At 33.9% G+C, this 23,172-nt stretch overlaps 3 protein-coding genes across 3 annotated transcripts; 1 reads left to right on the plus strand and 2 right to left on the minus strand.

The window, feature by feature from the left end:
• The first annotated feature begins 412 nt into the window (after positions 1-412).
• On the plus strand, positions 413-2,424 carry LOC106346160 (branched-chain-amino-acid aminotransferase 6). The gene is made up of 9 exons (XM_013785416.3): positions 413-563; positions 653-830; positions 930-1,106; positions 1,194-1,325; positions 1,420-1,515; positions 1,602-1,718; positions 1,784-1,879; positions 1,959-2,071; positions 2,146-2,424. The coding sequence occupies exons 1-9, from the start codon at positions 520-522 to the stop codon at positions 2,270-2,272; spliced, it is 1,080 nt and encodes a 359-aa protein (XP_013640870.2). The 5' UTR covers positions 413-519; the 3' UTR covers positions 2,273-2,424.
• A 5,916-nt stretch (positions 2,425-8,340) lies between these two features.
• On the minus strand, positions 8,341-9,245 carry LOC106351138 (pathogenesis-related leaf protein 6-like). The gene is made up of 2 exons (XM_013790957.2): positions 8,577-9,245; positions 8,341-8,489 (listed from the first exon to the last, which is right to left on the minus strand). The coding sequence occupies exons 1-2, from the start codon at positions 8,914-8,916 to the stop codon at positions 8,341-8,343; spliced, it is 489 nt and encodes a 162-aa protein (XP_013646411.2). The 5' UTR covers positions 8,917-9,245.
• Positions 9,246-11,414: 2,169 nt separating this feature from the next.
• LOC106351137 (pathogenesis-related leaf protein 6-like) lies at positions 11,415-13,863 on the minus strand. Its single transcript, XM_013790956.3, has 2 exons — positions 11,841-13,863; positions 11,415-11,728 (listed from the first exon to the last, which is right to left on the minus strand). Exons 1-2 carry the CDS (start codon positions 12,178-12,180, stop codon positions 11,580-11,582), a joined length of 489 nt encoding a protein of 162 aa, XP_013646410.2. The 5' UTR covers positions 12,181-13,863; the 3' UTR covers positions 11,415-11,579.
• Between the last annotated feature and the right edge of the window lie 9,309 nt (positions 13,864-23,172).

Raw genomic sequence — 23,172 nt, forward strand, 5'->3', positions numbered from 1 at the left:
TTTCAAATTAGTTACTGAAATATATAAAATATGATCTATATTAAATATGATAAACAGTTAAATGATAATTACCTAATGATAATATATTTATCTTTTCTTAGAAATGTTATTGTTTAGATGTATAGTTTTTTGTTAAGAAAATATTATATATGAGTAATTTTAAGATGTTTAGTTAAATTTCTAATGAATGGTCTAACATAGACTTGTATATAGTAGATAAAAAAATATGACTCTATTTTAATAGAGTAGATTTCAAGGTGGCTATATTTTCACCTGATGACAGGTCACACTAATGTTCAACAATGGACGGCCACTTTACGTTATATCTTTAGCCATCAGGCATTTAAAACCTAAGTTGAACATTCTACAAGTTCGTTACATGTCCACTATACAACAACAGACATTAAAAAAAGTGAGAAGGGTTTCGGCTTCTTTGTTGTCACTATATAGTGACGCCGCTCCTTAAAGCACGTGACCTCTCCACTTCATTGCTTTCTCTCTCTCTGTCTGCCTCCTTCCATGGCTCCATCTGTGCAACCTTCTTCGTCACCTCTTCGTACAAGGTATTACAAAATCATCAACCTTTACTGTAAAAAATCAATCCTTTTTATTACTAATGTCCTGAATCTATTGATATGTGTTGTTTAAACAGTGAAGGCGATGAAAAATATGCGAATGTGAAATGGGAAGAGCTCGGATTCTCTCTGATCCCGACAGATTGCATGTATGTGGCGAAGTGCAGACAAGGAGAGAGTTTCACAGAAGGGAAGATTGTTCCTTACGGAGACATTTCAATCAGCCCTTGTTGTCCTATTCTCAACTATGGCCAGGTTTCACTTGTTCTGATCTTAAGGGAGCAAAAGCTTAGAACTTTAGTGTTTTTACATGTATAAATGAGAGTTTGAGAGAAACCCTTTTTGGATATGTAGGGACTATTTGAAGGTCTGAAAGCTTACAGGACAGAAGACGACCGGATTCTGATTTTCAGGCCTCACGAAAACGCTGTCCGCATGCAAGATGGTGCAGAAAGGCTCTGTATGGCACCACCTTCTGTGGAGTTCTTCGTGGAAGCTGTTAAGCAAACTGTGCTTGCCAACAAGAAATGGGTATATAGACTTAAATGTTACACATGTCTCTCTGTTCAGTTTGATTCTGATCTCTAGAAGTTCTTAAAGGGTGTTATGATTTTAAAGGTTCCTCCTCCGGGTAAAGGAGCTTTGTATATAAGGCCTCTGCTAATAGGGAGTGGCGCTATACTTGGAGTAGCTCCAGCGCCTGAGTACACCTTCCTCATTTATGCATCTCCCGTAGGAGATTACCATAAGGTGAGTTTGTGTTGTCTGTTGTTGCCGTTAATTATGAATATTCATTCAAGTAAACTCTGCCTTAAGACAATTTGTGTTTTTGGTTTTCTTGCAGGCAAGCTCAGGTCTGAACCTTAAAATTGATCATAAAAGTCACCGAGCACATTCTGGTGGAACTGGTGGTGTCAAGAGTTGCACAAACTATTCTCCAGTAAGTTATATTATATAGTCCACAGCAACATGGTTCTTTGAATATCTATTAATCTGATTTATTGTTGTATTATAAAACTCTGAAAGGTTGTGAAGTCGTTGGTGGAAGCAAAGTCATCAGGCTTCTCTGATGTCTTGTTCCTAGATGCTGCAACTGGGAGAAACATCGAAGAGGCGTCTGCATGTAACATCTTCATTGTCAAGGTACATTATCACATACGATAGAAAGTCTCAACCTTTGCATAAACTCATTGATTTGTTTTCATTAGGGGAACATTGTGTCCACTCCACCGACTTCAGGAACCATTTTACCAGGAATCACAAGGAAAAGCATAAGCGAGTTAGCTCGTGATATCGGCTACCAGGTTCCAAACATATAATAAAACTTTCGTATAGACATTCTTTTATGAAATCAAGATTGTGATTCAGAAAATGTTTAAACAGGTTCAAGAACGGGATGTTTCAGTGGATGAGTTATTAGAGGCAGATGAAGTGTTCTGCACGGGAACTGCAGTGGTCGTTAAAGCTGTTGAAACCGTGACCTTCCATGACAAGAAGTGAGTGTTTACAGTGTTACATACCAAGACCGTTTCATAAAACATACTTAATGTTGGTTTCGGGGTGATGGCAGAGTGAAATACAGGACAGGAGAAGAAGCGTTGTCTAAGAAGCTTCACTCGATGTTGACGAGTATTCAGACAGGTCTTGTTGAAGACACAAAAGGTTGGATGGTGGACATCGATCCTTGTCAATGTTGAGAAGAAGAAGAAAATCTGTATAAGCTGATGCTAATGATCTTCATCTTTTACTGAATGATGTATCTTTGTGTTCTTTTGTTTTCTGTTGTGAGACTTGTAATGAAGACCTGTTGCAATTGCAATGCAGTAGGCAGTGTTACAGTTTCAAGGTCCTACACGGCACCGTTTCGATTAGGGTCGTCGCCGTTGAATAAGAAGTTTTAGGGAAGGAAAAGAGAGTTAAAAGAGACTTAAGGCTATAAAACCTCATTGCAGTTCTCGCCTATGATAATATGTTAACGAGATACATAGATGATAAAATTAATTAATGTAACGCATAACCCAAATGACTCGTTAATATTAAAATAGTAAAATATCATTTGACAGCTGTGGGATTTGAACCCACGCCCTTGCGGACCAGAGCCTAAATCTGGCGCCTTAGAGCACCTCCAATGGTGTTACCCACCATTGGAGTCCTTAGCCTTAGTTTAATATTTTTTTTTTTTTAAATAGTTAAGGACTTTAATCTCAAATCTTGGTCCAATGGTGTTATCCGTTTTGGAATCCTTAGCCAAAAAAAAATTAAATTTTAAAACAATAAAGATAAAAAAATTTATTTATTAAAAGACAAAATAGAAACATACAATAATTAAACATTTTAATCATTACCAAACTTGTTCCAAATATTTTGAATCAAATCAAATTTCAGTTGTTCATGTATATGTGGGTCACGAACTTGACTACGTATTTCAAGCATAGTACGGAGATTTGAAGGCCTACGAGTAAATGACATATCCACCTGTGAACTTCTACTCGACTCGCCTTCTTCAAACTCTGATATATCACACTGAGCGTATCCATTGCGTTCATTTTCCACTATCATATTATGGAGTATGATACATGTTCGCATAACCATCCCTATTTGTCTCTTGTCCCACAAAATAGCCGGGTTTTTAACTATTGCAAATCGAGCTTGCAATACTCCAAAAGCACGCTCCACATCTTTTCGGGTTGACTCTTGAGCTTTCGCAAATAACTGTTCTTCAGAACTTTGAGGGTTTGAGATAGATTGACTCTTTATCGTCGAGAACCCTTCGATTAGTGTTCTTCACCTTCGAGAGCAGAATCGCCTTTGTCGCCTCCTCTGTTTTTTTTTTTCGTGGTGAGAATAAATGAAAAGAAGACGCGAGACCCTTCACTCAACGCACCAAATGCGTGTGCCACGTCACTAAGGATCACCCCAATTTAATCCTTAATTACGGACCATTCCTTAGTTTATTTCCCCTTTTTACTAATATTATATTAATTAAACTTAAGGATTAACTCCTAAGGATTGTCCTAAAACTGCCGTTGCGGATGGTCTTAGACCACTCGGCCAAACTGTCTTTGTTGACTGTGTTGTCGTATCGGATACCAACTCAAACAAGACATGATTAGTTCCTGCGCTGGCACTACCACTAAATTTCAGTAGCTATGTTATTTTCAAGACGAACTTTTTTTCCAAGATGAGCTTGTTCAGAGTTTTATATAGTATTCAATGTTTTTAAGATAAATCCTTAGAAATTGTTATGTATTCTTTATATTTTTGACACATTAAGTAAAATTCTAATGTTAAAATTCTAACTTACTTTGATTTACAGACATCAAGATATGTATATATTCGAATAAGAAAAAAAGATATTGGAGTGAAGTTCTAGATGTTCAGATAAAAACAAACTAAAGAATCATATTATTCTACAAATATAAAATGATAAGAAGAGTTTGTTAGAGTACTTAATTATTACTCTAAATTGGAGGATTAGAGAGTCAGAGAAGTATGGATTAGATAATCTTCTTTAGTCCTGTTTAGGATAGAAATCTCAAACGTTAAACTAAAAAAAGGTCTTAAGATTGATAATCAATCATCTGAAAAAGTTGTAACTTTTGATAAGAATTATAATATAAAAGACTCGCTTAACCATAGTCTGTCTTAAAAACATGAGCTTGTTGAGTTCGTCTGCTTTTTACAATGAAGGTTAAATAGGTAACGAACTGAAACTAAATCTAAATTCCAAGCTTGGCTTTCCAGCAAGTGGAAATAAATATACGTATAAGAAGGACAGTTATAACATTTACGAGTAGAACAAACATTTTCGATACATAATTAAAATTGCAAAAGAACAACAACTGGTAAACCTTACAACCTTTATATGTGAAATATAAGTTACTACATAATCCCACTATATAAAAGAAGCTAAATTTGAGCTTCCTAAGGCTATCCACATGGTCAAAATAATCATGACCAATCAAAGTGCCAGGTCATTTTGGACTGGGCTTGAAATTAAAAAAAATTAGTGACCTTCACAGCCCATTTGACCCATCTTGCAGCCCAATCCCGAGTTTCTCTTGACAGTGATGTCGCACAATCCCGTGTTCTAAACATATGGCTCCTTCTCCACCTAACCCTAATCGCCGTCTCATCCCTTCATTGATTCTCTTCCTCTCCCCCAGCTCCTCCCGCATAACGCCTCGGATGTGAGTGCTGGTACTTCAATGTGCTCCCATAAATCCTCCATTCAAGATCCCTACAGACCCTCCACATCATAATCGTTAGAAGATGGAGAAAAAAGCAATGGTACATAGACGTATGGAAACGTAGACACAAAGCGACGCCGCGAAGCTGCTAGGGTTTTTTCTTTTCTTCTGATCGTCATTGTTTCAGGTTTTACTTTTGTTCACTCTCTGACTCGATTTAAGATTTCTGAGTTTCTTTGTGATTGAAATGGCTCTAAGTTAAGCTGACTTGGCTCTCCAGCTCTGTAGTAAGGGTTCTGGGTACTAATCTATGATGATTCCAAACTCCAAAGTCTGGTACTTTGGAGTGATTCAAGAGGTTTATGATAATATTACCGAACATCATTACCTGACAGATCTTCTGCTTATTGTAGTGCTATTAATCATTACCAGAGTCTTCAGAGTTTTTTTGTCCGTAAACAGATCGAAAAGTCTACACCTTTTTGTATGTTTCCTTTTTTTGGTTATAAATTTTTAAAAAGGGAAAGTGATGATTGGGTTCCTTTTTTGTGACTAATGATTTTTCTCAGATGACAGGGGATGTTGTAACGATCTGTTGAGCTGTTTAGGATAGTGTGAAACAAAAAAAAATGGATGATGATAATGGGCTTGAGCTCAGCTTGGGTCTCTCATGTGGTGGAGGGAAAGGTAAAGGTAACAATGCTGGAACCTCCTCTGAGAATCACAATCTAGAAGGAGGAGGTGATAGAAGCGCTAAAGTGATTGATGACTTTAAGAACTTTCTTCATCCAACAACTTCTCAGAGACCAGCAGCAGAGCAGAGTTCTGAACCTCCTCCACAGAATTTCTTCAATGACCTCTCCAAAGCACCAACCGCTGATGCTGAAGCTTCCACGAAGCCTCTGTGGGTGGAAGACAAGGCGATGAAAGAAGCAGGAAGCAGCAAAATAAAGGAGGAGGCACGTGTTGATATGCACTAGATGAAGAAGAAGACAAAGGCATCCTATGTTTCGAACGCGACTGATGAAGGATCAAAAGCTGATAACGAAGATGTAGCGGAGTGTGAAGCAGGTGGTGGTGATGGTGGTGGCTCTTCTTCCAAAAAAAAATAAACGTACGAAAACATAGACTCAACTGTTCTACCTTTGGTTGCTTAACGCCTCCAAAGATGATTGATAGCTTCAATAAAATAAAGACGTTTGATCTTAGATCAGTTGGAGGAGCTCAAAGCAGCAACGCTCCCAAGTGAAGACATCCAAATCAGCGATGGAGATCAAGACAAAATTTTCAGTTGCAGCGGTAATTCTTAATTAATCCAATAAAGTTTATCCATTTGCAGAAATGGATCATAACAAAACAGTCGGAAACAAGGTGGTGCGAAAATAGTAGCATTTTTAAATCGTAGTTAGAATTTATGTTGTGTGAATGAAATTGAGTGTGTTGCAGTAAATTAGCATGTACTTTCACATCATCCAATACAATGCATTTCTTCAGCCCATCCAGGTGACTCAGGGGCTGATATGTCGTGTTCACACGTAAAGCTAGAAGAAAAAAACTATTGAGGCCTGACTTATGGCAATATGTCTTGGAATATTATGATACTGCATGCACATAAGTGTACATAAATATGTCTTGGACTCATTTATAACGTGCAAATGAACCATGTTAAGCTTCTATATAAAAATCTCTATTTGTTTTACTAATTCAAGTCAATACTATCAAGTTAGGAACATGTCCAACATAAAGAAATCTAATTACATTTAGAAACTACATTTATATTCTATATATTTTGTAACCCCTGCAAATATATATTTTTAAATTAGTCTAACATATGCCAACAAATTTAACTTTTATATAATGCATAAAAATATAAAGATGATGTTGTGAGAAAAGAATGTACACACAAAATTTAAAATAAAAGAATTGACAAATTATATATATTATTTAAAAAAAAAATTATATAATAACTTAATAATATAAATCATAATCAAAAATACTATTCGTATCACATTTGTATTAACCGAAAAATTCGTGCTTTTGAAGCACGGATCAAAATGTAGACTAATATAGCTCCTAATTTTTATTTAAAAATTAAATTTCTAAAAAAAAAGATTAAAGACAGCTATCAAGTCTGTTTAAAAAATATAGTGGTTTGTTCTTGCACCAGAATCTTGGTTATGCAATTCAAAATCTATTATGTTGTTTTGTAACTTTTCTTCTTAAAACAGAGACAAAGAGTAATGAACAAAGACAATTATGAGCTCTTATTGTCAGATTGTTTGTTTTTTTTTCTCTCGCTTCAATTTGATGACTGTAACTAATTATTTTAATTCACACAAAATTTTCATATTTTAAACGTATCACATTAAATATAAAAATCTTCAATAGATTATAATACCTAAATGTTCTTCTCGATAGACAATAATATCAGAAAGGCAAGTAGCACATCTCCTGCCACAATCACCGGCGGCAATCACTGAAAGTTCAAAAAAATCTTTTGTCTCATCAATACAAATCAACAAAATATACGAATAAATTCAGTAACATTGCATATTTGATACAAACCGGTTAACAACCTCAGCTCCACATAACATTCACATCATCTTCCACTCAGAAATTTGCAACGAGAAGAAAGGCGGATACAACTATTACGTGTAAGTTACTCAATCAGTGGATTTCCACATTTCAAGATCTCTCTCTTTCGCTGACTCATTTTCTAATTATTTCTTTCGTCAAAGAGTCGTTTTCCTCAACATGGTGGTCAAATCAAACCACAATGATCCTCCACCTGCTGGAGGTAAATCAAAATTACAACTTTACTGTGCGTTTATAGAATTCTCGAACACATACGAACCCAATCACCCCTCTTTGGAATCCAAGAAATCATTTGTCTAAAATTCGGACAGAACATCTTAACTATTAAGTGCAAAATTAAGGGTAGAGATAGTTTGATCTGGTAGGTTATACTTTGAAAGTAACACAACAAAACCTTAGTATTAAATTCTCGATCAATTTATCTGGTTTTTCGTTCATAAGTTTTTTTCAACGGGCCTTTTTTCCATGTAATTCATAAAATTTCTAATTATTTTATTAATGAAAGACCTAAACACACTTTTAAAAGATTATGTTCAAATTCAAAACACCATAATGCTAAACAATATCTCAATTACGAAGTTCTTTTACATATTTTTAATTTTCAACACGTTAATTTAATTTCCATTACTACAGAAAACCACTTTACACAACCAAAAATATCAACTCCCCTCTACTTTTACATCTCTATCGATTGACTTCCTACTATATTCGCATAAAAAAATGAACAATCAATCTTAAAAAACTTAGTGTCATATATTCATTCTTATAATTACTTTAAATCTATTTTAACAACAACCAGAAACAGCCACAACTATAATCATATACAAATTTTAACTTCATCCAATATCCGCGCGTAGCGCGGACACGATCCTAGTATTGAATAAAAGGAGTTTTATTTTATTTAAAAGCAGTACTTCAGATTAACTTTAATAATAATTATTCATATATACATTACGGTAGAGTTCATGTTAGTGTCAAGATTAGTACGGGTACTGTCCGATGTAATTGCCGGGTGTGTCATAGTTACAAATCACAAACCACCAACCATTTGTGCACTGAACCCTAGCGCAGCCTAACTTCACTGAATCTCTCCACACCACTTGCGTGTAATGAAAGCAATGTTTTCCACCTGTAGTTGATTTATATATATTATGCATTTATGCAACCTTGTTAAAATAACGTAATACGAATTGACAGTGTTGTATACAGTATATACCTGTGCAAGAATTGGTACTGTAGTTGTAGTAAGGTTTCTCAGCGACCCAAAGATTCACGGCCGATATGGCCGAGAAAGTGCTGCTACTTCCCTTGGCTAGATTTTCTCTATACGGTCCAGCCGAGTACACGAGGTTGCAGTCAGATCTTCTAGCGTTTGCATAGTTCAGTGCGTAGCTCGCGATCGTTGCGTTCCATACAATGTTTGGTACTCCAACCTGCGAACGTGCAGCGTTGTGAGTGTTTAAGTAGTCTTGTTGTTCAGTACTTTGAACGCTGGATGCAATAATCAAAATGCTAATCGCAACGATTAGAACTGATGTGGTTGTGAAAGTACTCATTATTGAATTGATGTTTGTGTTAAGAGAAAAAAAAACATTGGTTGTGTTGTGGGTAAGTATGAGGAGTCAGGTCTCACTTATATAGGCAGTGAGTACACATGAGATTAGAGATTAGCTTAGTGGTTCTGTGAAACTTTGACATTGAAGAATTGACTTTTATTTTTGAAGCTTAATCATAAAATTAGAGCTTGATCAGCACGCTTGCCCGCAGATGTTTTTTGTATATAGATTTTAGATGGTCAAGTTTATATCTTTGTAAAAGCTAATTTTATCAAATTTGATCGAACATATTATCTTTTGATCCTTTGTTTCTTCACTATAAGACTCAATTTGTTCAACATAGTTAAACCATAAAAATTTAGTTTTTAATGGATTTGAAATATATATATATATATATAATAATAATAAGCCAACATGAAAATACTCTGTTAAACTCGAGTTGTTATATAGTACACACTATATATAACGTGATCGATAAAATATAGAAATTTTTTTTAAATATTTAGACTAGATTAAGATATGCGTTTTGCGCGGCATGAATGTTGTATATACATACAATTTTATGTATTATTATTTGTTTGCGTTTATTTTACTTATATTAAATTAGTGAGAAGTCAGTGACTATTACATTTATAACTAAATTGGCGCGGACATATAAATCAAAATAATCCTTGTTATTTACAGTTATTTTATGGTAAATAAATCTAAATAATAATTTTTATCTTTTATATTGTTTATAATTAAATTTAAATGATATGAACATTGATGTATGGTATATTTTTTTAATATGATTATTTATCAAATAAAATTTTCCTATTCACATAGTTTTATGATCATTGTATTTTTATAAAAAAAAATTGAAACCTTGATAACAAAATTTTCAATATGGAAATTTTAATCTTTTTATTAATTTATAATCATTTTTAAAAATTCAATGAAAATTTTGAAACTAAAATATTAAATTCTTAATATTTGTTCAATAAAATTTTGAAATTTAAATATTTATGCATTCTATATAGTATATAATTTAATTTAAACAATATTAATATATATATATATATTATCTAATATTTATTAAATAAGTTATTTTAGTCATAATTTATAAATAAAAATTAAACCACTGATCACAAATTTTTGAAGTGAGATTTTTTAAAAGTTTATTAATTTATATTCGTTTTTAAAAATTCAATATATAACATATATAGAAAAATAAATTTTTTAATTATTTGGTTAATTTGATTGTCTAATTGTTTTTAATAATATTAATGTAAAACAAAAATGATAGAAAATGTATAAATTATTATCAAATCTTTATTATTTAAAATCATTAATTATCATATATATTTTGATCAGATTGGGTAATTTCATATGTTCTATTTGAGGAAATACTGAAAGAATATTTGTATATTAATAATTAATTATATGATTCGAGTTAATGAAAAGTATACTATATGTTTAGATGAACAAAATTATTTTTATAAAGATTTTGAAATTGATTCTCTTGATGACATGTATCATGGTTCAAATGTTGTAATGTATATGGTGCTTGATTTTAGGGTTGTTGATGGGAATATTTATTTTTGATAGAACAAAATAACAAATCGATTGCACTAAGGCAGGTTATTTAGGATTGTATCACGCCTAATATATATGCAAATTATGATGTTAATTTTACGTAGAATATTCATATTGTATAATTTTAAAATTGATTGCACTATCTCCAAAATCTTCCTAATAAGAACGTTTAATTAAATACGACAAACTAAATACGAATGAACCACGCCGAATATCTTAAGCAAAACGTGGAAGTTAAGTTTAAAATATTATATCCCTATTTTAAGTTGTTGCCATAGTGAGTGCATACCGTGGAAGACTTTTTAAAATAGGCTATACGATCACCAATTGTTTCGTGTATATTTTTTAATTAACAATTTTAGTTATGTGCAGAATATAATCCAGTTCACATCCAGTTGTCTAATAAAAGATATGAGAACAGAACATCTTCACCTTATAGTGATTTTAAAATGAATTACTAAAACGTATTGTGTAAAGTATATGATTTTTTTGATATAATTTTCATGAAATGCTAAATATATCAGATTGAGGTTAGTTTGTTATGTAAAAAAAATCATGTATTCGCACTTTCGCAGTGTATAAGAATGAGATGGTGAACGATATGTCTACTTCATTTAGAGATAATGATGACATAAAGGAAAATTGTAAATCGAGAAGACGAATATATGACCAAGCTAACATTTTCCACACGATATGGACATATATATTGAACAAAAAGTAATTGTAGGTTCCAATTGGTTGTTTGTAAAGTTTAATCTCCATAATATTATTTGATAATCAGTTACAAAATATATATATATATATATATATATATATATATATATTATTTGATAATTCAGTTTCATACATGTCAATCTCCATAATATTATATATATCTTATGCATATACGAGTAGACCAAACATTCTCGAAACATAATTAAAATTGGAAAATAACAACTGGTAAACCTTACAACCTCTTTATGTGTAATCATAAGTTACGACATCCTGAATAAAAGGAGTGTTGTTTTATTTAAAAGCAGTACTTCAGATTAACTTTAATCATAATTGTTCATATACAAATTATGGTATAGTTCATATTAATGTCAAGCTTAGTAAGGGTACTCTCCGATGTAATTGCCGGGTGTGTCATAGTTACAAGTCACGAACCACCAACCATTGGTGCACTGAACCCTACCGCACCCTAATTTCACTGACTCTCTCCACACCACCTGCGTGTAATGCAAGCATTGTTGTCCACCTGTAATTGTAAAATTCAAAAAAATTAAAAAGTATATATATTACATATTCATTTATTCACCCTTGTTAAAATAATGGGGATATGAATTGTTTGTGTTGTATACAGTATATACCTGTGCAAGAATTGGTAGTGTAGTTGTAGTAAGGTTTCTCAGCGACCCAAAGATTCACGGCCGATATGGCGGAGAACGTACTGCTACTTCCCTTGGCTAGGTTTTCCCCATATGGTCCGGTCGAGTGCACGAGGTTGCAGTCGGATTTTCTAGCGTTTGCGTAGTTCAGTGCGTAGCTCGCGACTGTTGCATCCCATACAAGGTTCGGTACTCCAACCTGCGAACGTGCGGCGTTGTGAGTGTTTATGAAGTCTTGCTGTTCAGTGCTTTGAACGCTGGATGCAATAAGCAAAACGCTAATCGCAACGATTAGAACTGATGTGGCTGTGAAAGTATTCATTATCAAAATTTTGATTCTTTGATGTTTGTGTGTAAGAGGAAAATATATTGTTTGTGTTATGAGTAGGTATGAGGAGTGTATGCTTGGGTCTCACTTATATAGGCGTTATTTGCATGCGAGGTTAGCTAGTGGTTCTGGGAAACTTTGACATTGGAGAATTGACTTTTCTTTTTAAAGTACATACATAAAATGTAGTTTTATAGTGAAGTAAACTGATATATAAAAGTGTTATCATGACTTTATCACTATTAAGCAAACATTAGCTAGATCTATTTGGTCTAAACAGAAGATAAAGTAATGAGAAGTCTCAATTATAAAACTATTACTTTAATTGCAAGTGAAAAGAAGATAACAATTTTTGTAGAAAATAACCCTAGTTTTTTTAAAAAAAATTGTTAACTAGTTCTATAGTTAATTAGCATTTTCGTCTTCTTTTTCTTGATAGGACGTACCATCCATATATTTTATAATTTGAAAGTGTATAGAAATTCTAATAGCAATGTCTATTTGTTTGCCTACGGTAACTGGCATGTGCATGGATGTGATTCTCCGCCGCTTAGAACGTCAAGTGGGTCATTCCAAGGTTAGTACAAACTCTAATTAACAACTTGTACCAATCTCTATATAATTTTTTTTTCAAGAAAATATAGATTGAGTGTAAAGACAATACAGAAGGGGTGAATGAACCCAAGTGGATGTAGACAGTGGATCACGATATTAAGGAACCGTGAATTCACCCTGCCCGGATTGAATTCTAAGGATTCATCACATGCGAGCATATGATGCATTCTAATAACGAGTTCAAAAGAACGGATATGTATTTGCATCCTTTCAACCCAAACAATTAACACTAATGTTGTTACGTTTCCGATTGGTAGTATATATACGAAAAGCTTAATATAATTTGATTTGATTACATATATCACCAAAATGCACTTTTCTTTTTAATCATTTGTCCAAATAGAACTTCAAAATTAATAGTGCTTGAGATACAGTATTTAAAGGATAAATGACCCTATTAGAAAAAGATTTGCATATGTATTTAAAGGGTCAATGAAAAAGTTTTCGAAAGCCTTCAAAATTTAGCAAACCGGTCGTCGACTAGGTGGTAGAGCCCACATGTCCGAGTGAACAGGCGTGCGTGAGGACCCACTGGCAAAAGCGGTTGAAACGTTCTCAAATATAAACCTATCTAAAATATAAAAAAGTATTAAATTTTTGATGAGTTTTTTTTTAACTGATTTTTGATGAGTTCTTAGACGAATATATTAATTAATTGTTTGCGTCGGGGTCAAAGCCATTAACATTGTAACCTCATATTGAAGAGATGGGGTTGAATCATTACGCCTGAGAAGCACAAAGAAGGTTGATGCCATATATATAGCCACTTACCCTTGGTGTTCTCGGCCCTCTGATCTATGAGGTTGAATCGTTTAGATAAGCTATTTCGTTGTTAACATTTTTAGCTACTTCTAACAAAAGTGTAAGGCTGCAAAAACGTCAAATGAGACCAATTGAGTTCCTTCATTTCAATACGAGAATTAACAAACAAACAAAAAAATGAAAATTAGGATTACCTCTACGGTGTATTTTTTTTTGTTTGTTTGTTAAGAGCTTAGAAAAGGTATTATCTAGAAAGATTAAGACTGGCAACTGCAAGAAGCAGTACTTTACTCGTTTTTTTCTTTTTTTTTTTGAAAAATACTTTACTCGTTTTCCCTTGGTCATACTCTAAATATTCAGCTACAACTGGATTGTAACTATTTGGAATAAAATGACGTAGAATTGTCTATTTCATTAATTTCATAAAAAAATTTACCATTTAACATGAATGGAATGAAATATTCATTCCATCAATTCCAAAAATAAATAGAGAAAATACAAAAAGAATCATTTCATAACAAATTTGATCATGAATTAATGGAATGAATTTCATTCCATTTTTTGCTGCATTATATTCCTACCATTCCATTTATTTTAAATTCCATAAATTCTATATTTGTTTACCAGTTACACCCTTCGTTTAATGTTCTTTTTCAATTGATTCGTACTTTACTCATTTTTTTCACAGTTTATTGTTTTTTTTTTCAAGTTTTTCATTCTATAGTTTTCATCTTCTTCTCCTAAGAAGTTATGCTGCGGAATGCAATTTTGTGAAATAGATTTGTTTGGAATGCATCATTTCATAACATTCCATAAAATATTTACCAGTCACAATGAGTACTATTCCAAAACAATACCATTTTTGAAATGAAACAAAAATGAAAATCCTTTGTAAAATTCATTATTTTTGTTCCACAAAATAAACCTTCGTGAATAAATAGAATGAGTGGAATCAACAACTCCATTCATAATTTCAGTTTCAATTCCATTTTATTCATCATTCCATTTTTTCCTATTCCAAAAATATTCATTATTTTTATTCATGACATTCCTACTAAAGAACCAGTTACAACCTTAGATTTATAAATTTCTGTGTATTTTTCTGTTTTTGTATGTAAGATAAGAATAAAAGTTTTTAAGCTTACTCATCCCTGAATTAGTCATACCAAGCTCAAATACATTATACTAAATTTCTATTAGAAAAACTAGGTAAGGAACCCGTGTGATATCGCACATCTCATTTTATAATAATAAATAAGTTATATTTCTATAAAGAATTTTTTTAATAAACATTTTACAACTGATCTCGAAGAAATACATGTATTACAAAAGTATATTGCATGCTGATATATTTATTTATCAATAATACTAAAAATATATATTTTGTTTTATAGATTTGGTTGTAACAAAATTAAATATGTCCATATCAAAGTAAGATATATGTCTTATTATCCATTTAGTTTAATTATTTTGAAATCTCGAATACAAATCAATATTTGAAACTAATTAAAAACACGTTGTAGTCTAATCATATACTAAAGTAATAATGTAACTTTATATAAAATACTATGGGTTGCAATAACAAAACAAAATTGCAATGCTTAGCTAAAGGTTTCAAATAATTAATTCCAAAAATTACAATGGTTTATCACTAAAGACTGCAATCACCAATAATTGTAATTATTTATCATCAAAAGTTGTAATGGTTTATCACTAAAAATTGCAGTCACCAACAGTTAAAATATTTCATTTGATTAGTTGCACATGTTCACCAAACAATTGCAATAGTAACTTAAGTGATAGCAAAATTCACTTAAATCTCTAACAATCTACTTCCATTTAAGTGTAATTAAACTCATTCATAAAGAAGAATGTTTTAATCTATACAATTATTTTGATGAAATGACACATACTAAGACGGCTCAATTAAATATATGTGTTCAATACCGCATCTTGCTTTTTTTAATTGTCAATTTTGTTTTTTACAAAAAAAAAGTATAACAATTTTGAGTGGAAAATTACCGGGATTGATATTCATTTTGTGTCTCGTTGAAACCTATTTGTCACCATTTTTTTTTGTAGCTTGATGAAAGGAAAGTTGCATTAAAAAAGTGATAAGTTATATTTATAGATGAATAAAATAGTTGTTAAACTAAATTGTGAAAAGACATGTCCCTCGTAAAGGTAACTATTCATTTCATTCGGTTTCTCAAATAATTAAAATATAATGTACCTACATAATTGAGGCTAAACATTAGCCTTACACAGACCCGTCCCTTCCCTAAGGCTGGTAAAGCAGCTGCTTTAGACCACCAATTAATGAAACAAAATTTGGGCCAAGTATCTAAAATGTATATCGCTCAAGTGACTTGATTTCTTAATTAATGTCTTCCTTGTCAGATGTGTTCGATTATATTGTTAAGGAGATGGTTTATCACTTTTTTTATTTGGTTTATTAATTTTTTTGATTATACAATTTTTTCCTCACCTTTAAAGTTTTTTAACCAAATAATTTGTATTCTTTTCTTTTACTACATTTTTATTCTGTTTCTTTGTCTCATTTTAGACAAATGGTTTTCAACCTATATATAGTTTAAGTTTTTGAAACCATCTTTTCCAAACAAAAATTTCACCAATGTATTATTAGATTATACTTAATACACTTTAAAAACCAAGTAAAGTCAACATTTTCTTAAAAAAAAAAGGTTCATGCTTGAAAAGATATAAACGAAAAATTTTAACGTACCCAAAACTACTAAATTACAAATATCAAGTAAAATCAGAACCTTAGTGATGATTTATATATTTTATATTGTCTTTTGCAAAAATTCAAAATATTAATAAAATAAGATGATAAAATATGTACAATTATATATTTTAAATATAAGGCCACATATGAAAATATGCTTTAGGCCACTAAAATGTTAGGGACGGCAGTTACATTGTTTGTTAAAATCACTAAACGTTGGGGTTTCGTATGATCATAGAATATATATATATATATATATAATATAAATTAAAAAGTATATATATATATATATATATATATATGAAATCAATTCATAATTAGTTATTTAATGTAGAAAGACATGTATTCTAAAGGTATGTATCTCAAACTATTAACTTGAAAAAATAGAAGTAAAACTACGATTCATTTCTTTTTATACGTTTTTTTACGATGCTTGTTTGAAATGAGGCAGTTGACTAAGACAGGCACTTGGTATGTAAATTTCAGAAACACGTGGATGAATATCTTATACAATAAAGTTGGGTTATGCTCTCTCATCCTTCCTCCACGTCAGCAAAGAAGGAAGGGCATTTTGCGCCACGTGTCTAACTCAAAATTCTGTCTACGGATGTATCTTTGTGATGGGCTCTGCGATGGGTTTTCTGTGTTGCTGTTTGTTTTAATTATTTTCAAACTTTATTTGGGTTTTAACAAAACATTTTGTCTAGCCCAGAAGTTTAGATTTCTTCATCTTCTCTTCTGCGAACTTCGTCGATTAGCAGTGAGTATTCCAGAAAACTAAAGCGCCGATCAACTCACCATAACATCTCCACCTTGCATTAATACCTCCTTTAATCCGACCTTTAACGTAACTAAACCCACGAAGCATTCATTCGATCTCATCACCTCCCAAAGTATCAGACTGAAGCTATCATTATAAATATCCCAACTTCGAGCGATAAACAACACAACTTTCAACGAGATCGAGAAGAATAGTATGTGCTAAATACCAATTACACAATGGCGAATTCCTTCATCCTACTTGCCGATTTGAAATCTGTTTGTTGAGGTTCTGGGAAGCTAGGAATGTGAAGAAAGGCGATGAACTGATGATTATTGACATGCTACTCCGTGATGAGAAGGTAAACACATCTGTCTCCGATTAACCCTGTCCACGATTACATTCATTCCGAGTGTCTAATATTTTGATCTGAAGCTTTTGGCTAGAGCTATGACTCTCTTCGAGATAGTTTTCTGAATTTGTGCGACCTCTCTTGGTTTGATTTTTATTCTTTTTGGCAGGAGTAAGGAGTGAGTCCCTTTGCATCAGATATATGTGCCATAATTGATGAGGCCTTTGAAGAGACCATCCCGAAAACTTATGTCTTGGAGCTTCTTAGTTTACTGCTTGGCGATGATTACACGGGGAAGAGACGAGACGGTTTAAGCATAAATCTTATGCACTGTATTGATTGTTTTATTTATCTTTCGTTGACGTGGTTGTAGACATGTTCCATCAAGAAAAAAATGGTTCCATGTAGCTAAGAAGATAGATAAGGAATGACGAGCAGTCATTACTGACGTTGCAACGGTATATGGCTCTAGCATGTAATTGGAGCCGGGACTCAACAGTTTGTCCACATGACTAACTGGGAGTTAAGGTACAACCAATATTTATGCAATATAACTAATCAACTCTCACTAACCAATGTCGATAAAATTTTGTTTTCAGGTTCATGGATTCATAGAAAAGGTTCCGGCACGTGCTTGATGTGTGTGGTTTGAATGAATCGTTGAAGTATATGGCTTTGAAGAAAGCAATAACGTGATGATAGGAGAGGTGTGTAGAGTTACTCTGAATATTTGTCTTTAAAAGTGGTTTAAATTGGGGGTTGTAAAATTAACAAGCTTTTGCATGTGTGTGAATAGATGGAGTTGGTGTGGCATGACTCAAACAGTGGCTGGAACAAGACTACGACAGGCTCAGTTAGATGGCTTCAATGGAAATGAACTATCTTATAAGTTTTCTTGCGGAGTGTTTCTTATACGGTTATACCGACCCGAAAAGTGAATCAGATGCTTTTTCCAGTCAAATATTAATCATCAAGTTGCAGGTCACTGAATCGCTTTGTATATATGTTTTAGTGTATTTTAGTATTATCTAAAATAAAAAGGATTTATTGAGAGTTTTTTTTTAAGTACTTGAAAGTGTTTCCTATATATTCATTACAGAGAATTAGGGCTGAACAAAATAACCCAACCCAAAAAGTAGTATATGTTCAGAGTTCTCTGAAGTATGTGTGGTTCAGAATTATAAATTTAAATATTTTAATTATTTTCTAAAATAATATTGCACAACTATCTAAAAGATTTTATTATCCGAAAAAATAAAAAAATATCTAAAAACTACACAAAATAGCCAAAATAAAGATTCAACAACAGTTCAAACACACAAATATTCAAATATTCAAAATTAACCAATTTTCATATTAATTTAATTTATTTGAGCATATTTCAGAGTTATATGTTATATATTATTTTTAAAATTGCCAAAAATAAATACTAATATACAGAGAATTTATAGTCCAAAGAAAAACCAGGTCAAACATATATAACCAAATGCAGCTAAAAATGGAACCAAAACATAAATAAAAACATGTGAATTTATATGAACAATTTTACCAAAAAAATATTTTATAACAATCAAATCAATATTATTTTTGACGTTTCATCAGAACCGACCAATGAATATAAACTTTTGGTCCGTTGAGTTTAACTTTTCTTCGGTTCTAAACTTCGTTAGACTACTTACTATGTGTTATGAAACAAAACTTTCTCTCTATTCTTTTGGTATGTGATGTTATAAAACTCTTTTTTCTTAATGTGCTTTGATAAATGGTAATGTTAAAAGCAACTACTTGATTATAAAGTTACCTCATTGTATATGGCTTTGAAGAAAGCAATAACGTGATGATAGGAGAGGTGTGTAGAGTTACTCGGAATATTTGTCTTTAAAAGTGGTTTAAACTGGGGGTTGTAAAATTAACAAGCTTTTGCATGTGTGTGAATAGATGGAGTTGGTGTGGCATGACTCAAACAGTGGCTGGAACAAGACTACGACAGGCTCAGTTAGATGGCTTCAATGGAAATGAACTATCTTATAAGTTTTCTTGCGGAGTGTTTCTTATACGGTTATACCGACCCGAAAAGTGAATCAGATGCTTCATTAGCAAGCACGCAAGCTTAAGGATATTGTTACTTCTTCCTACAATTGTGATGTAAGTCACTAACTTTTACCTTCATCCAGTTTTCTCATGTCGTAAGATATGTTATGATCTGATTCGGATTTGTTTTTAGCTTTATTTATTTGCGAGAAGTCAAAAAAAATCGGAAACTTAAATTCACCATTAATATAAGTATGCTTTATAAATAAAACGTCAACTTATGACTATCAAATTGATTAGTCACAACCATTTATGATATTCTACTTTAGACTAATCAACTTCAAAACAAAGTAATACATTATAGTCGCTAACCACTATCAAATGTATATCATTCTCTTTCAACATATTTTCATGTTCGTATTTCTGAACATATTTTATTTATTAAGACCACAAAATAAATTGTAAATTCATTTAAAATAAAAAATACGAACCCGGCGCGTAGCGCCGGAATATCCCTAGTAAATTTATAACTTCCACATTAGAAAATAATGCGCCAATAATAAAATAAACTGAGTCATACTTCTATTTTTTAATATCCATCATATATATTAGAAAATTAATATTGTAATTGATTTGAAGAAAAACTTGTTATCGATCTTTTAAAACACAAAATTTATTACAATTATATGAATAAACTTATGAGAAATTTGGCGACATGTAAGTAACAAACCCAAAAACCAACAATATAACCATATCATTTACAAAGCCATGATATTTATGAAATAATTTTTATATTGCCCTTTTTTACTTTCACCTTTTTCTTTTAATTAACTTTTTTTTTTTTTTTTGAACACAACCAAACCATATATTAAACTTGCAGCCCAACTAAGAGTAGCTGGTGGTAGCCAAATACAATGCTGATTTAGCGAGTGAATCAGCTAAGGAGTTTAAGTTTCTAGAGACATAAGAAAACGCAATACAATCAAAGGAAAGGGATAGATGCTCGATGTCCCGGGAGATTCCGTAGAGATCCTTCGGGTGATTCTTCGAGTTGATAAGAGCAACAAGTGCTTGACAATCTGTTTTAATCCAGATTCTTGTGAAACCAGCCTCTAGGGCATTGAGAAGAGCCGACCTGATAGCTAGCGCCTCCGCTACCAAGGCTGAAGATGTATTCTCAAAAGACGTTGTTCCCTGGTGCAGTTGGTCGTTCTGCTGTGATAAGAAGATCCAGCCACATCCTGCTCTAGATGAGGTAGCATGCCAAGCTGCATCAGTAAAACAGAGAATACTTGCGGGGTCTATGGGTTGGATCGGAGCATGTGTTAGTACATTCCGCTGCGGTAGGATGGATGCTTGAGCTTGGTGCCATTCTCTTGCGTTTCGAATGGCCTTAGTGAGGATCTCCACAGGCGTCGAATCTCTGTTCTCGAAGATGTAGAGGTTTCTTGATGTCCATATGCCCCAAACGATCCATGGAAAGATGTCTCCGGCCAGTCCCCACGGTGGTAGCATGATACCTGAGACCGACGCCAAGAGAGCTGCACTAAAGGAGTCACAGTTTGCAGGGTTGAAATTTGAGGACCAAATCGTGTTACTCCATATATGTCTCGTACGGGGGCAGTGGAGGAAGATGTGTTCTGCAGTTTCTAACTCACCGCAATACCTGCATTGCACATTAGCCATGAGGCCGCGCTTTGCCAGGTTCTCTCCTAGGGCCAAGGCCCCTTGGACTACCTTCCATAAGAACAACTGTAGTTTTGGCGAGGTCTTGCGATTCCAAATTGCTTTAAAGGTCCGCTGGTTTTCAACTGTTGCATCTGCTTCCGCTGCTGTTGCTGCATAATAGCCAGACTTGGTTGAGTACACTCCTGATTTGGAAGCCAACCACATATAGGAATCAGTCGCCCCTGTGACACTCGGTTTGATGCGCAATATCTCTGGTACGTGTTGGGGAAGGATGTCCATTACTTTTGGTAGATTCCATTCCAAAGTTCCTCTGCAAAGGAGGTCTGCGACGTAAAGATCTTGGTGTTGCTCCTGCATAGGGCCAACTGGTCTCACCGGTTTGTCCATACTTAGCCAAGGGTCTTTCCACACCCGTGTAGTTTCTCCATCTCCAATGGCTATGCTCAGATTGGTTACAAGCAGATCTCTCCCCACCAGGATCCCTCTCCATCCATGTGAGGCAGTCTTCGGTGCATCTACTTGTAGGAAGGGGGCTTTACTACAATATTTACCTCGTAAAACTCTTGACAATAAGCACTCCGGCTTCGTGATGATCCTCCAGGCCTGCTTCGCTAGCAGGGCCTTGTTAAAGGCTTGGATGTCTCTGATCCCTAAACCTCCCAGTGCCTTTGGGGCGGTAATTCTATCCCAAGCTACCCAACACATCTTTTTCTTCTCCGGAGACGAGTCCCACCAGAATCTCGTAAGAGCGGACTGAATTCGAGTACACAAGCTTACTGGTAGGAGAAAGCAAGACATGGCAAAGGACGGCATTGCAGTAAGTACCGCCTTTAACATAACAAGTTTACCCGCACTCGAGAGGTGTTTAGATGCCCAACTCGCGCCTTTGATCTTGATCCGGTCCACTATACTTGTGAACAGATCTTTCTTTCGTCGACCGAAATGTTCCGGGAGTCCTAAGTATTTTCCTACTCCGCCTTCTTGTGCAATCCCGAGGTGTGATTTAACACGTTCCCGTATTACCTGCGGGGTCTTTGCTGAGAAGGAGATCGAAGATTTATCAGTGTTGATTAGCTGACCGGAGGATGTTTTATACTGTTGTAGAATCTTCATCAATGAAGCGCAGCTCTGCTCCTCCGTGTCCATGAAAAACATGGTGTCGTCAGCGAATAAAAGATGGTTCAATTGCGGAGCCGAAGTGGCCACTTTCAGACCCGAGAGATGTCCACTGCCTTGAGCTCGCCTGCACAGTCCGGACAGTACCTCTCCACATAAAATGAATATATATGGAGATAGAGGGTCTCCTTGCCGGATTCCACGTGATGGGATCACCTTTCCATGTACTGAATCGTTGACAAGGAAAGAGTACGAGACGGAACTCACACACTGCATAATCAAGTTCACAAAGGTGCTTGCGAACCCAAACCTTTCTAGGACTGTTTCAATGAAGTGCCATTCAAGTCTATCGTAGGCTTTACTCATGTCAGTCTTTACTGCCATGGAGCAATGAACTTCCGCCTCCGACGTCTTAAGTGTATGGAGGATCTCATGGGTGATGAGTATATTGTCGGATATAGCTCTCCCGGGTACGAATGCCGACTGTGTCTCTGAGATGATATCTTGGAGTATAGGCTTGAGTCTGAGAGAGAGAATCTTTGTGATGATCTTGTACGAGACGTTGCACAGGGCTATTGGGCGGTACTCGGACACCAATTTAGCCCCTGTGACTTTAGGTATCAACCGAACATGCGTAGAGTTTGAAGCAGGCAACATATATCCGGTTCTGAAGAAGCTTTGTATCTCCGAAATCAAGGCAGGTCCGATTGTGCTCCAGTTGGAGTGGAAAAAGCTGGCTGAGAAGCCATCCGGGCCTGGTGCTTTATCCGGATGAATGAGGAACAAGGCGTTTTTAATCTCAGGTCCCTCAGGTATCGATGTGATTCTATCATTTGTTGAGGCAGAGATGCATGGAGTGATGGCTGATGCAACAATTGCTCTTGACTCTGTAGATATTTCGCTTGTAATGAC

Source organism: Brassica napus, chromosome A6 (assembly GCF_020379485.1).
Source record: "Brassica napus cultivar Da-Ae chromosome A6, Da-Ae, whole genome shotgun sequence".
In the NCBI taxonomy this organism is placed as follows: Eukaryota; Viridiplantae; Streptophyta; class Magnoliopsida; order Brassicales; family Brassicaceae; genus Brassica; species Brassica napus.